This window comes from Microcaecilia unicolor, chromosome 1, assembly GCF_901765095.1.
Source record: "Microcaecilia unicolor chromosome 1, aMicUni1.1, whole genome shotgun sequence".
Classification (NCBI taxonomy): Eukaryota; Metazoa; Chordata; class Amphibia; order Gymnophiona; family Siphonopidae; genus Microcaecilia; species Microcaecilia unicolor.
The window spans coordinates 447,661,889-447,678,118 of record NC_044031.1 but is presented as its reverse complement, the minus strand read 5'-3'; the positions used below and the strand labels follow the sequence as shown (position 1 = coordinate 447,678,118).

The following is a 16,230-nucleotide window of genomic DNA, read 5'->3' as shown; positions in this document are numbered from 1 at the left end:
AGTTTTAAAATCAAGGAACATCAAGAATAAGTCATCACAAGAAAAAAAAGAAGAATTCTTTGCATAAGAGTAGCCATCACAACCTGCATACAGGGATGAGATAAGGCAGTGGAAAAGAGAGGTGGTCTAAATAATAAGACAAATCACACAGATAATACAGATCTCACTCATCCAACAAATATCCCTTCCCATGGAGTTAACTGGTGAGTGTCCTGAAAAACGGTGCCAAATGCTGGAAATGATGTCAATAGCACTGACACACTCAATAGACACTGAAGCCCTATTGATGCACAGAAGTCCATTGAAACAATAACATTGCAGTTGTAGCTCTTCATCTGTTTCACTGATTGCATGAGCTGAAACAGGGGTTTCTCCAACTCCACTACATCAGAGGGAATCCCCCTTGAGACATCAATCGTAGCATCATAGCTCCTTCCACTCCTCCTTTTTTGGAAGAGCAAACCAAGCCTCTCCAGTGAAATCAAAGCACTGACCTTCAAGGAATTCCCCAGCATTATCAGACAAAAGATCTTCTCCCTCTTTGCACCGAAGACATAAAAATAGCAAAAGCTCTTATGTTTGTACAGGTGATAAGACTACACAATCTCTCACCACATCAGTCCCTTAGACATTCAGTGTCATCCCCTGCATTATCAGATCATTCAGCTATAACAGGAAAAGACACCAAATTATCCTGCTGAGCCACATCCAGTTATCACAGAACTTTGGAGGGAATTTTACAAGAATGCCTTGGTTCTTCTAATCCAACACCTATAGAAATGGAACGCCTTAAAAGTTCAAAACTTCCTTCTGAAATTAATGTTTTCCATCCATCTTCTGCTTTGTTGTTCGTGTTTTCAAAGTTTTGGGACTTTGACCAATCCATTAGTCTAGAGTTTGCACAATAGATTCCCCAGGAATTCCATCTGATCCTTCTTTTTAACAACCTATGGAAGAATTTCAATCAGAAGATTCTTTCTATCCCAAATTTGTACAGAAACTCACTAAGGAACTTTGTTTATTACAGCAGGAAGATCAGGACACTAGGACAGAATTTCTACATATTTTGAAGTATTTAGAAGTGCCAGAAGATATAATGGTTCTTCCCATATATAAAATTACAAAAGGAAAGCATGGAAAAGCCTGCTCACAGTCCAGCAGACTTCAAAAGGATTAGAAACAACACATAAAGTCAACTCAGGAATGGGACATGCAAAGCTTCAGCTTCCTTATCAGTCAGTAGTAATGGAGTCTGTTCTTTAAAAGGCTAAAAGTTCTAGGTTGTATTCAAACAGGGAAAGATCTCAAAGACTGTGAGTTGCAAGCTATATCGAAATATTGTGTTTTCTGCCAGAATCGAAGTGCATCAGTTTCAGCTTATGTACTACATTTTTGCACTCACAGAAAAGTATCAAATCCTCAAGGATAATTCATATTAATTATTTCTAAAACAATGTGCCCCATACTACCAAAAAGCAACATAGATAATTAAAATATTGCTGAATTATTCAGAGATACAGAGGAATGTTCAAAATATTTAATACAGGAAGGGGATGGGATTTGATATACCACCTTTCTGTGGTTTCAATCAAATTGGTTTACATGTTATATACAGGTAATTATTATGTACCTGGGACAATGGAGGGTTAAGTGACCTGCCCAGAGTCACAAGGAGCTGCAGCAGGAATCAAACCCAGTTCCCCTGGTTTCCAGACCACAGCAGTAACCATTAGGCTACTCCTCCACTTTCAGCTGCTCCTCCAAGCTCAGCCTCTAATACCTATGAAATAGCATCTAGATAGGCAGCAGTAGCTCTAGCAGCTCATAGAATGGTTTGGTTGAGAGATGTAGCAAATGCCCTATACTCAAGGGAGAATATTTTTAGAGATAAAGTAAGTGACAGTGACAGTGAAAAACATAGTTCAGAATTTGTCTGCACATAGACAGCAATGCAATTACTACAGGAAACTTTATCAACCTTATCTAAATGCAATCAGTAGTTCTAGAAAACAAAAGTCATCTTAACAACATTTCCAGCAGAGAAAAAGATTGAGGGATAAAAATTCCCTGAAACCATCAAATCAGGAACAGACAAAAACAGTCCCTATTTTTTTTTTTTGTTTTTATACTATATTAAAGACCAGGTCCCAGTAGGGGGCAGAATATCAATGTTTTTAAATACTTGGAAGATGATAACAATGGACAAATGGGTAATTGGGTAATCAATATTATCAGACATGGATATTAACTTTGTTTTTGCCCAGTTCCACTAAATCAATCTCCCAGTCTTCACACCTTAATGAACCATCAATCTATTTTCTTTCAGCAAAAAGTCAACAAATTAATCTTGACAAATGCCATAGAAAAAGTTCCAGAAGACAAAATGAATCAAGGATTCTACTCCAAATACTTTGACTCGCAAGAAAATGGTAGGTGTACCCCCAGTTCTAGATCTATGGGAACTCGACGGATTTACAATAAAAGAATTCTTTGGAGACTATTCTCTCAACGTTATAAAAGAACAATTAGTTGGCATAATTAGTCAATAAGGATGCATATGCACATATTCCAATTCATCCAAGTCACAGGTGTTTTCTCCATTTCAAAGTTTTGAATATACATTTTCAATATAAAGTCTTCCTTTTCAGTCTATCATCAGCCTCATGGGTGTCTACACAGTGTGCAGCATTCATAGTGGAGAATTTATGGCGGGGGGGAATATTCCTCTTTCCATACCTGGCTAATTGGTTGATCACAGGAGCTAGAGGCTGAACAAATTTCAGTTTTGGTTGTGGCTTCAGTGCCGAAACCAGCCCAAAAGAGTTAGGCAGAAGCATTGTCTTGTATGAATTACTCGAGGTGTGTACAAAGATTTATGTTTATGGCAGCATTTTTAATCGGAATTTAACGGAATAAATCTTTGGCAGTTGCCGGCAGTGTCAAATACAGTTTTGATCTTGTTCACTGATGCTTCTGGGGGTGGAAGGTTTGGTATTTATTTTAGTGGGGCATGGTGTGCACATGAATGGCCAGACTGGTAGAGAGAGAGAGTGGTTGGTGTGCAGATGTGTCTTTTCTGGAGCTTTTTTCCAATTTGAGTAGCTTTAGTGCTGTGTGGGGGATGAGTTGATGCATCGGAGGATGGTCTTTCATTTGGACAATGCAGCAGTGGTTACAGCACTAAATCAGAAGTCTGCTCATTGTCCATTAATGGTGGAAGTGTTGCGTTTGATTGTATTGTGCTGTTTAAAGCTCAATATTTGGTTGAGTGTGCAGCATTTTCCTGGTGTGTGTGTAATGAGATAGCTGATCCATTGTCTCACTTCTAGTGGGCCAGATTTCGAGTGTTGGTGCCAGAAGCGGATCGATCCTTGAAGACCATGCCTCCAGATGTTTGTCCAGTTTTCTTCCTCCTTCAGAGCATTGTTGATGGGTGCATTGGCCTTGAACACTTGGAAGAATTATAACAGGGGTTGGCATATTTTCCGATCGTTCTTGATGAATCAGGGGTATGAGCTTTGCTTCTCTATGCTGGTTTCCTGGAGTGTGGAATTCATTTTATTTTCTAAGGTGTATCATTGGTCTGTGGGAATGGTGTGACAGTCATTAAACTGTATTTCAGATTTGTATGGGTTTTTTTTTTAATTTTTTCTTTATTGAATTTTAATTTTTACAAAGAGTAAACTTTGATCAGATATACCAACATATCCACACCAATATTCACAAAAAATATTTCAAATAGACAAAATATACATTGTCCACTAAAGATAATGTCTTTATATTGGATTATAGTCCACAATATGGCGGATGGAAGCAAAAATTATAAGTGCCATTGGAAGATGGCTTATATATAGGAAAAATCAAAAAGAATAATCGAGTAGGGATTAACCCCTATCTTACAAAATGAACCTCTTGACCTATGACTGCTCTTCAATACTCTGCACATTAAGAAATTCTCGCAGTTGTTCAGGTTCATAGAAAATATATTTCTTTTCTTTGAAAAAAAGCAAACATTTACACGGAAATCTCAACTGAAAAGTTGCTTTTTTCTCCATGGATTCTTTTTTCATTTCCAAGAATTTTTTCCTTCTAATTTACGACCATTTAGATATGTCCGGAAATATAGATATTTTTCCACCTTTAAACTCTGGCTGTGTTTTTTTAAAGAATAATTTCAACAAAGTATCTTTGTCCTGCAAAAACACAAATGATACCACCAGAGTTGATCGAGTCTCAATATTATCCAATGATTTTTCCAATAAATCTGTAACATTCATTATACCTTCTCCTTCACCTTGCTGTTCCACATTTCTTTGTTGTTGCTTCATTTTCTGTCTCAAATAATATATACTCTGTAATGGAGGCAAGACTTGTTCTGAATAGTTATATATTTCAGTTAAACATTTCACAAACATATCTCTAGGTGTCATATATTGAGACTGAGGAAAGTTTAGTAATCGAAGGTTTAAATTCTTGGATGCATTTTCTAAGTTCTCGATTTTTCGGTGTAAAACCAAACGGTCACCAGCAATATGAGCTTGTTGTGTGGAAATTTTTTCCACTTCTATTTCAATTGCTGTTTGTTTAGATGAAATTCCTTCAATTTTTTTCTTTCAAAGTCTTAATCTGAGATGCATTATTTAAAGAAACAGTTATAAAGGATGTACACACCTTGTGCAGAGATTCGAGAGCAGTCCAGATTGAGCTTAGCGAAATTTCAGCTGGCCTCTCCAGTGGCTGAATTGCCACAAGGAAACTTCTTCTCTCAATTCCACATTTAAATTTGGTTCAGCCGCTGTTTTGTCCGATGTTGTGCCTGAACTATGCAGCTCTACCTCCTCTCTCTGCATGCTGTTCCCAATACCCGCTTCCAACGATGGAGTGCGCCGCCCCTTCGAGGCTATTGTTTCCACAGGCCCCGGAACTGCCTTTCCGTCTGGTTGCGGCGGTGGAGGAGTTAGAGGTCCCAGGGGGCTAAGCGATAACTTGCTCTCCAAGCTGGGGCTCTTCCCTGCCCCAGCAGCGGATTCGTCCCGTTTCGGGGTGGAAATCAGAAAGGAAGAGATGGACATTTGCCCAGGTAAGGAAGGAGCAGGTTTTGGGAGGGGAGGGCCCTTCGACTTGCCTTTCCTTTTCGGCATTTTTTGCAAGAATTAAGTACAAAGGCAAAATATCGTGGGAGCGTCCTTCTCATCCAACCACTTGGCAGCCATCTTGCTTCCCCTCCAAGATTTGTATGGGTTTAAGCATGCAGGTGGAGTGCCCTTGGTTAAGAAATTGTTATGTGGTTATGCTCGGAGTTGCCAACCTGGAATAAAGTGGTTCGCTGTCCACCTGGACATGATCTGCTCTTGAAGTTGTTTAGTGTTTCGAGTGATATTTGTTTTTTCTCCTGAGGTGGTCAGTTTGTTTCAATTGGCCTTTTCGGTGGCATTCTTTGCTGCTTTATGGATAGGAGAATTAGTAGCTCAGAATAAAATAGCAGCTGGGGACACTGGTTTGTTATGCTTTTCTACTAATCATTTCTATAGCACTACTAGATGTATGCAGGACTGTACACATTATATGCAGGTACTTTATCTGCCATTAGAGGGCTTACAATCTAAGCTTTTGTACCTGGGGCAATGGAAGTTTAAGTAACTCACCCAAAGTCACAAGGAGCTACAGTGGGAATTGAACTCAGGATCAAAGTTTGTTGCACTAACCATTAGGCCACTCCTCTACTCCTTTCTTCTACTCTATTGAGATTATATATTCATCGGTCAAAAACTGACCAGGAGGGCAAGGAGCATTGCATCTTCTTGCATAGTTGTCCATCATTACTTTCTTGTATGTGCTTTGTGCCTGGGTATTTATAGTTTGGCAACCAGTTGGGGGTTTGTATTGGTTGGTGCATGGTGATGGGTCCCCCTTGACAAGATATCAATTTGCAGCAGTTTTAAAACAAAGTTTATTGGCAGCAGGAAAGGAGCCTCAGTTTTTTGGGGCTCATTCTTTTTGGATAGGTGCTGCATCAGTTGAAGCCATGAAAGGGGGATCAACTAATATGTTGAAAAGACTGAGTAGATGGAAAAGTGACTGTTATAAACGTTATGTGTGGGTGGACCAGTTGGGATTGGAGAATTAATTGATAATGTACAGCGCTGCGTAACCCTAGTAGCGCTCTAGAAATGTTAAGTAGTAGTAGTAGTAGATTTGTTGCCCATTGACAATTGTGTTTGGATATATGGGCATTCATATGTGTTCTGGGTGGAGAAGAGAGCTGTAGAATAAAATTGGGGATCCAATTTAGGATTATCTGCATTGGGAGTGTGTATAAGATGGCTGGGTATTCGAGGAATGACTTGGGACCAGCTCCTGCCCAGCTTGCTGCAGGCTAGATGATTTTTTTCACCACAACTTATAATTGTTCATCTGGGTGGTAATGGTATTTGTAATGTAAAATGTGTTAAATTGATATGTTGGTTGTTGTTGCTTATTTTCCTGATGCTAGACTTGTTTGGTCTTGCATAATTCCTTGGGTGGTTTGGAAAGGGGCAATGAAAGCAAACGTAATTGAGTGTTTGAGGAGGAGAGTTAATACTGAAGTGAGACATTTTGAGTCAACCATGAGGGGAATGGCATTGTTGCATGATTTATTTTATAGGGATTGTCTGGGATTGCATTACCAGGACAGGTGTCACTTATCTGACATTGGGTTACGTATTTTCTTGAGCGATACCCAGAATTCGTTAGAGGCGTGTTATGGCAAAAGACAGGCTGCAGCTTTTTTTGGGGGGGGGGGGGGGGGGAGCAGTGACAAGCTAATTGTTTACACCGCTTATGGCATAATAAAATGTGGGGTAATCTAAGAAGGGTTGTGAATATGTTGGTAAATAAGTATGACTCGATAAAAGTTATGTTCAATTGTGTTCATGTGCGTCATTGCCCTAAGCTGGGGGAGTTCACTCCTCAACACCACGGAGTGCGTGTTGGGGTAATTAAATAATAATGTTTAATGCAAGAGTAGTTTGATATTGACTGGTTGTGAGGGGTGGGTAAGGGTTGTGGTAAAGTTTTATGATTGTGTTTTGTTAATAAGTGAAATTATTGTTTATGCAATAAAGATGCAGCCAATGTATTTGCCACTATTTGAGGGTGTTGTGTGAATTATTTATTAAGTGTTTTCAATTTTAAGGAAATGAGAGTTTGTTCAAATGCCAATGTTAATCAGCTAGAACCCAGAGATAAATAAAGAGAGGCATTTTCGATATGACGTCTAAACTGTACACCGCCTTGAGTGAATTCCTTCAAAAAGGCGGTAAATCAATCCTAATAAATAAATAAATAATTTGTCTTTGGACGTTTTGCTAAAAACATCCAAAAATCAAGTACTGAAAATGACCATTTTCAAACTAGAAAAACATCTATCTTTTTTCTTTGAAATGACCATTTCTTAGATGTTGTGCTTAGTATGTGTATCTTTTTGGACCATTTAAAAACAAAAATGTCTGAGTGAAAAATGCACAAAATCAAGCCATTGGGATGTAGGAGGAGCCAGATTTCCTAGTAGACTGGCCACACAGGCATCCCAGTAGAGCAGTGGGCCACCCTAGGGGGCACTAAAAGATCCTAGGCACACATTTCACAATTACCCCCATATATTGTATGATGAGCTCTTCAAATCCCACAAAATAACTACTGTACCCAACTATACACCACTTCAATAGTCCTTATGGCTATAGCTGTCACCTATATGTGGGTTTAGTAGGGTTTTTTTTTTTTTTTTTGGGGGGGGGGGGTTAAGGGGCTGACACTTTCCACCAGAAGTATAATAGAGTAGATTATGGGTCTGGATCACTTTCTCTACAGTGCACTGCACTGACCACTAGTTTACTCCAGGGACCTGCTTGCTGCTCTAATAGGTCTGGCCATAACATCTGAAGCTGTCATAGAGGCTGGTATGTAATGATTTATTTATATCTTTGCAGGGTGGGAGGAGGTCACTGACCACTGAAGGAGTAAGAGGGTGTCATTCCTTTATTCCTGCATTAGTCATCTGGTCATTTAGGGCAATTTTCTGTGGCTTATTCGTTTAAAACAGGTCTAGACCGAAACATCTAACTTATAGCCTTGGATGTTTTTGTTTTGTTCCATTATGGCAGAAAAATGTCCCAAGTGTTAGGAACGCCCAGATCCCACCCTTAACATACCCCTGGCACACCCTCTTGTGATTTGAACGCACTTCTGATGGACTTCATAGAAAAACAAGTAAAAATTGGTTTTGAAAATACCAATTTGGACATTTTTGTGAGAAAAACATCCAAATGCAGAATTATGCCACTTTTTGGATGTTTTTCTATTTTGAAAATGAGCCCCATAGTTTTCAAACATTACATAATCAACAGTGAGTGTTGTCTAGTAATTGCATGTAAAAGTTTATATATGTAACGGTTGTAACCTGCCTAGAATTATAGGATAGTGCAGGACAGAAATATTTTAAATAAAAAAAATAGTACTTCAAGTTCAAACTGACAATCAGGTTCCCATGTTCTACATCAACAAGCAAGGGTGAACGGGATGGAATGTTACTAGTATATAATCAGAACCAAATTTCTGACTCTGAGTCAGAATATCAACTCATCTGAGTAGCCCCTTGACAGCACTGTACTCCAGAATATATTCAGCAAATGAGATAATCCATTGATAGATTTGTTTGCGACTAGTCTCAGTATAGGAGGTACTCACTTTTTTCGACCCCCATTTCCTGACAAACATGAAATAGTGATGGACACTTTCTCAATATTCTGGAGTCAAGACCTTCTGTATGCATTCCCACTAATTTATCTCATGTCAAAAGCTATTCTAAAGATCATAAAGGATGCAGCAAGTCATTTTGATAGGGCCTAAGTGGCCCAAGGCAGATTTGGTACTCTTCCCTCAGAAAATAGCACAAGACCCAATATGTTTTTCAGTCACTCTGATGTTGCCCATGTAACAGAAAGGCACTGTGCTTCATTTCAACATCATATCATTCTCTCTTATGGCCTGGATGCTAAAAGTCTCTTAAGGACAGAACACCCAGTTTTGCAAAATGCTATCCAATTGTGGCAGCTTCTAGAAAACAATCTACTAGAAGATTGTATAATTTCAAGGGGAAGAGATTTGCTGCATAGTGTTTCAACAGAAATGAAGACCTATGTACTTTGATGGTCCCACTGGTACTTGAATACCTTCTAATGCTATCAAACTCAGGTTGAGCTACCAGTTTGGTCAAAGTCCATCTCTCAGCTATTGCAGCATACCATGACCTGGTACAGCAACAACCTTTATTGAAACATCCATTAGTTTCTCGCTTCATTAAAAGCCTTTTCAATGCAAAACCTCTGATTCAGAAACCAGCACCTGGGTGGCATTTAAATTAAGTACTCTCTCCTTTAATGAAGTTTCCCTTTGAACTGCTAGGGTTGGCTGCTTTAAAGTTTCTCTCTTGGAAAACAATGTTACTTACAGCAATTACTTCTGCCTGCCATCATTTTTGAATTGGATGCACTTGTGCACTATGAACCTGATACACAATTTTTCAACAGTAAAGTAGTACTGAGAAAACATTCAAAGTTTCTACTCAAGTCGTATCAGATTTTCATATTGACCAGCCAATTGTTCTTCCAGTTTTCTTTCCATCTCTACAGCAGAGTGTCCACCAACCAAACTTGCACTTGTTAGAGTGCAAAAGAGCACTAGCAATATCTTCAAAGAACTGTTTCACCTACTAGACTGTTACAGCTTTTTTTTTATACTAGTCTGAATAAAGTAGATGTACTGGTTACTAAATGAGCATTATCTGCCTGGATTTCACAGAGCATATCCTTATGTTATGCTCAGTCAGACGCTGCATTATAAACCAAAGTTACTGCTCATCAGCTAATGTCCAAACCAGCAACAGGGCAGCTACAATCTGTGTCAACAAAGGACTTTTACAAGGCTGCAACTTGGACATCTATTCATACTTTGACTAAACATGTCTGTATTGATAAGTTCTCTTCTTCTGACACTAATTGTGGACAGGCAATTCTTGAAAGTGTTTCTGATTCCGTTGTTTGAAATTTTGCTGTTAAAGTTGTATAACGCTGCAACCTGCCTCCTTCTCCTACATCTCTAATTAGTTTGGGTTGCAAATATAAAATTAACAATAATGATGTTATGTTGAAACCCTCAGCTCTGTAGTCACCACTTTTGATGCTGTCCATGGAAAAAGTGTAGTTGCTCACCCTGTAACGAGAGTTCCCAATGGACAACAGGATCCTACAGCCACACAGTCCCACCTACCCATTCCGAGATTGCACCTTGCTACTATACCACTGAGGTAATGGTTAAGATGCTCTGAATTTTCTTTAAACCTACTGTACCCAACTGTACACCACTACAATAGTCCTTATGGCTGCAGCTGTCACCTATAGGCTTCTGATGCTCAGAATTTTTAAAGGCTTCTGAGCTCTGGGAGTAAACATCCAGTTGGTTATATCAAGTGCTGATATCACCGCTCCTATGGCTGTAGGGTCCTGCTGTCTATAGAGAACCTTCATTAAGGGGTAAGCAATTACACTTTTTCTTGTCCTCATTGCCTGCATTACCTCACAACGAGAAAGGCATTGATTTTGCATCACCGTAGCTAACAAATTGGGATTTCCCAGCTACAGAAGATTTCCAGGCTTCTTTGTAGCAGTTAGTTAGCAGTCTGTAAATATCCTCCTCAACCACAGAGGATCAGGTCCACTTCCTTTTCTTGTCTCATGCAGAGTAGTATATAGAAGAAACGCTGCTCTATGCTTGTAGCATGCTCCCTCTGTTCCCATCTGGTCTTGCAGAAGGCTTCTATGATTGGAGTTGTTTTTTAGATATATTACTCACCTTTTACCAAACCTGAGCTCAAGGACAGTTACTTATTTATACTCGGGTATATTAGTTATCTTTCTTCCCAAATGGGCTCACAATCTGAGCTATATCTGAGGAACTGGAGAGTGAAGTGACTTGCCTAAGGTCACGTGGAGGGGCATTTTCAAAAGGGACGTCCACGTTTCAATTTGGACATCCTCGCAAAACATCCTGATCCAGGGGCGGGGAAACCCGTATTTTCAAAGCAAGATGGACGTCCATCTTTCGTTTCGATAATACGGTCAGGGACGTCCAAATCCTGAAATTTGGTCATCCTTAGAGATGGTCGTCCCTAGATATGGACATTTCTGATTTTCAGTGATTTTCGAAACCAAGGATGTCCAGCTCAGAAACGATCAAATGCAAGCCATTTGGTCATGGGAGGAGCCAGAATTTCTAGTGCACTGGTCCCCCTGACATGCCAGGACACCAACTGGGCACCTTAGGGGGCACTGCAGTGGACTTCATAAATTGCTCCCAGGTACATAGCTCCCTTACATTGTGTGCTGAGCCCCCCAACCCCCCCAAAAAACCCACTACCCACAACTGTACACCACTACCATAGCCCTTATGGGTGAAGGGGGGCACCTAGATGTGGGTACAGTGGGTTTCTGGTGGGTTTTGGAGAGCTTGCTGTTTCCTCCACAAACGTAACAGGTAGGGGGGTATGGGCCTCAGTCCGCCTGCCTGAAGTGCACTGCACCCACTAAAACTGCTCCAGGGACCTGCATACTGCTGTCATGGACCTATGACATCTGAGGCTGGCATAGAGGCTGGCACAAAATATTTTGAAAGATATTTTTTGAGGGTGGGAGGGGGTTAGTGACCACTGGAGGAGTAAGGGGAGGTCATCCATGATTCTCTCCGGTGGTCATCTGGTCATTTCGAGCACCTTTTTGTACCTTGGTTGTAAGAAAAACACGACCATGTAAAGTCGTCCAAGTGTTCATCAGGGACACCCTTGTTTCTTTCGATTATGGGTCAAGGACGTCCAAGTGTTAGGCACACTCAAGTCCTGCCTTCACTACACCTCCGACATGCCCCCTTGAACTTTGGCCGTCTCTGCGACGGAAAGCAGTTGGGGACGTCCAAAATCAGCTTTCCATTATATCGATTTGGACGACCCTGTGAGAAGGACGTCCATCTTCCGATTTATGTTGAAAGATGGGCGTCCTTCTCTTTCGAAAATGAGCCTAAAAGTGTCAGTGGGACAAGCAAGATTTGAACTGCTCAGCTGCTCTTTCACTTCCAGGTATAAGCATTTCCATGGAAGCTTATGCCACAGAGCACCCACATTTCTATGTTTATGTGTCAAATATTTGCTCTGACACTGTCAGATGTTAATCTAGCATCTGCCTCTTAATTGCCCATTGACTTGCTAATTTAACCTAGAATGATAAATTCATCCTAGAATACATCGTTCATTCTGGTAAAAGTGAAGAAATATTTAATACTAGCTTGAATAGTAATAAAATGATAAATGATATTCAGTTTGTGTTTGGGCATTTTTAATAACAAATGTCTTTTATATATTTTTTTAGATATTTTATATATCACAGAGTCTAAATAATAAATGCATCATTATTGTATGATTACCAATTCCATATAAACATTATTGAAAATAAGCATCATTTAAACATCTCATAACCTTAATATTTGTCATGATATTATTAGAATGATGTGATATGCTATTTCATTTTCTTTACAAAAACCTAAGGCTGTGTACAATATATTATGTTCTGGATGGGAACCTTTATGATTGCTACTCCAATTGCATATTATAGCACAAGTTTCTGCTTCTAGAAATAATCACATAGCAGTTTTTTAAGTTGTTTTATTTTAAATCTTTAAGAGATTGTGGTGTTTTTTTTATTTTGTTTTTTAGTGTGGATATTTATAGGCCTATTTAGAGGGCTAATTACTAAGCTGTGATAAAATATTGTTTTTTTACTGCAGCTTAGTTTACCATGGGTGTCCCTAACATGTGGTAATTCAGTATCACAGGTTAGTAAGTACTGCATCATATGAATAATACAACTTAGGTGAACCTTGCAAGCTGCATTATTTTCTTCCTCAGGCACATCGGACTACCAACATGCAGCCCAATGCTCCCAGAAGCCTTCTTAAAGGGGGCAGTGCCATAAAGACCCTCTTCCCTAGTCAAGATACAACCATTCCTGGACCCCAAGACAAGCCCCCACCCCCTGAAGACACCCCTGAACCCAAATCAATACTTTTACTTCCAGACCCAAGAAAGTGCTCCCATCCCAAACTCAAAGACATCCCACCCCACTAAAGCTCAAGACAAGTGCCCCAACCAATGAAGATTCCCCAGGGACCTACCAGGGGGTTTCCGTTGGCTAGGGCAGGAGTGACTGGGGATCACCCCTGCCATAGCCACTAGAAACTAGGGAAAGCCCATGGGAGGTCTTCAGGAGTTAGTGGCTTGTCCTGGGGTCTCAGGTGGATGGGGACTCTTGGCTGGGAAGGGGTCCATGCAACCACTAGTCACCAGCCTCTAAGATAGCATCTGAAAGCAACAAGCTATGCATTAGTGGTCCAATGCTCCTGGGCAGAAAAAATAATGTCAGCTCCAGCTGGTGTTTTTTTTTCCATGTATAATGCAGCATGCAAATTCATTGCAAAGTGTGTGATCCAATTTGCATAATAATGAAGTGCTTTAGACATTCACATGCTTTGCATTTTATTATTACTCAGATGTGCTGACTTAAACATGTGTTACAATAAAATAATACATGATTTTGCTGTTTAATACACATTAAGAGACAAATATTGTACATTATTCTCTTAATGCAGGTTATTAACTACCATCCTTATTTATTGACCAGTGGTAAAAAAAAAAAAGCACTTTGTACAGTGTTTTACCACAGGAAAATGTACTGTAGTACTCATTAAGCTTACTTTACTTGGTGCTCCCTTATTTGGTAGCCTGTCCTCCCCCTTGCTGTAGTGCCATGTGACTACTACCAGGGCCACCGAGAGGGGGAGGGACAGGGGAGACAAAATTCCCAAGGCCTCCAAGGGGGGCCTGGCGCCACAGTCCCCTCCAGCCACCCCCTCCGTCCACCACCGGGCTTGGCCCCCCTGAATTCAAATCATAGCGCCTCACCTCAACCTCGCTCCGTGTGAAAGAAGCGCAGCAGCGGCAGTCTGCAGATCGCCTCCCTTCGGGCCTTCCCTCCCTGTGTCCCGCCCTCGTCTGATGTAACTTGTGCGAGGGCGGAACATAGGGAGGGAAGGCCCGAAGGGAGGTGATCTGCAGACTGCTGCTGCTGCGCTTCTTTCACATGGAGTGAGGTCAAGGTGAGGCGCTATGATTTGAATTCAGGGGGGGCCCGGCCCAGGGGTGGACGGAGGGGGACAACAACGACCTCGGGGGGGGGGGGGCGGGATGAGGCAGTCTCTCAGTGGCCCTGACTACAACTAGGAGTTCAAGGCTGCCATTTTCAGTCAGAGCACCAGGGACTGGAGCACCCAGAGATTGCACCTGCATCTATCCACTATCCACCAGAAAAAAAAAAAAAAAAAACATGGGTTCCGGGGATGTGAGGGTTTGATGGGTTTTTGGGGAGGTTTGAAAAGGGATCAGCATAGAGGGCTATTTATTACTAAGAACCAACCCCTTTAAATTGTTCCTCAGAGTATCACGTTGCGTGTTAATAGCCCTATGCTCTTGGGAAAGACAGTTGTACACTACATTTGTAAACTTTCCGTGAACAACCCAACTTGTGAAGTTTGACACAAGCTGCTTTATCTATTTTTCATAATAAAGAGCTACTTTATTATGCATGCAGTACTTCTCATTTTTTAATATGTGCTGTATCAGAGTTTCATCTGGTATGTGAAACACATGCTTAAATGCAATTAACACAAATTCTAGGGCACTGGTTCCCAACCCTGGTCTTGGAGGCACCCCAGCCAGTCAGGTTTTTAGTAGATCCACAATAAATATTCATGAGATAGATTTGCATGCAGTGGAGGCAGTGCATGCAAATCTCTCTGATGAATATTAATTTTAGGCACCCCTGGTGCCTCCAGGACCAGGTTTGGGAACCACTGTTCTAGGGTTTTAATGTGCTTTATTTGCTCTTTAATATACACTATTGCCATAATGCAGCTTGGTAAGAAGATCCATTATTTTGTAAGCAATTGCACCAGGTTTCTGATCTAGACCATATGTTCTATAGCAAATTTTTATTTCTGATTTTAAGATATTACTGGAACAATTTTGCTTGTTTGCAATGACATGATTGATTGTTATGGTTATTATTATTAATCTTGTTTTCAATCTTTTTAGAGAAACATGATTTAACTGTCTCTCTTGTTTTCAGAGATGAACTGTTTTAACAAACATACGGAGTGCGAGCGACATATTCCAGAGAGTAAACGTTTCTGCTCTTTGCAAGAAAAATAAAAATTCAGTAGAACAAAGCTTAAATATTAATGACAATAAATAAAACTTGAAAGCAAAAAGAAAATATGTGGACTTTTTTCTAAACTCATCCCACTGCCTTTCTTCACACTTAGGAATTACAGACATTTTATCCTCAACAAGATGTCTCCCCTTCTTCCCAGGGACATGTTTCTTTGGTAGTTTGGCTGTTTCTTTGGTAGTTTTGTAGTTTTTAAATACATTTTGAGACTTACTGGAAACTTGAAGATGAACTGAGTTCCCGACTGCAACAACCACCCCAGCTTTATTTTATTATCCATTGATTTTTCAGGTTTCTGTGCTCTTTTTTGTCTCTGCTATATGTTTATTATGCAACATGTAAAAGAAAAAAAAACACTGACATGTTGAGTTTGTTAAATGTACATTGTTTTCATTATATACAGACTGCTTGGGGGAAAACCTATTGCTCAGTTTCCTGCATCAGTGAAATGTGGAAACACCAGCTTGAGGTTTTTATAGACTGTGTTGTAGAAGCAGCTTTTCTCACATCATCATTTGAAGCAGCAACATGGATTGAATAATGGTGCTAATGGACAATTAGGGAAGCTAGTTTGTTTCTTTTTTTCTTCAGCATTTGATCTTTTTAAAAAAATGTTGGAAGATGTCCATTTTCACGAATAGTCCCTCAGATTCTATATATATGGCACTCAAAATTGTGTGTGCTCAATTTCCACATGCAATTTAATTGAATAATAAAACAATTAGCACTGATAATTGGGTGCTAATAATCAATTATCTGTGCTGATTGGCAACAATTAGAATTTACACATGCACCATCCTAGGCGTATTCTATAAAGATGCATTCATAAATTAGCGTGCAGATCCGAAAAGGGGGGAATGCC

General features: G+C 40.1%; 1 protein-coding gene across 1 annotated transcript in view; it reads left to right on the top strand.

The window, feature by feature from the left end:
- Window positions 1–15,316, top strand: part of NETO1 (neuropilin and tolloid like 1) — a 424,908-nt gene extending 409,592 nt beyond the window's left edge. Inside the window, exon 10 of the mRNA XM_030212767.1 lies at window positions 15,267–15,316. Within this exon, the coding sequence (XP_030068627.1) occupies window positions 15,267–15,282 (16 nt within the window). The 3' untranslated portion in view covers window positions 15,283–15,316. The remainder of the gene's footprint in view (window positions 1–15,266) is intronic.
- The last annotated feature ends 914 nt before the right edge of the window (window positions 15,317–16,230 follow it).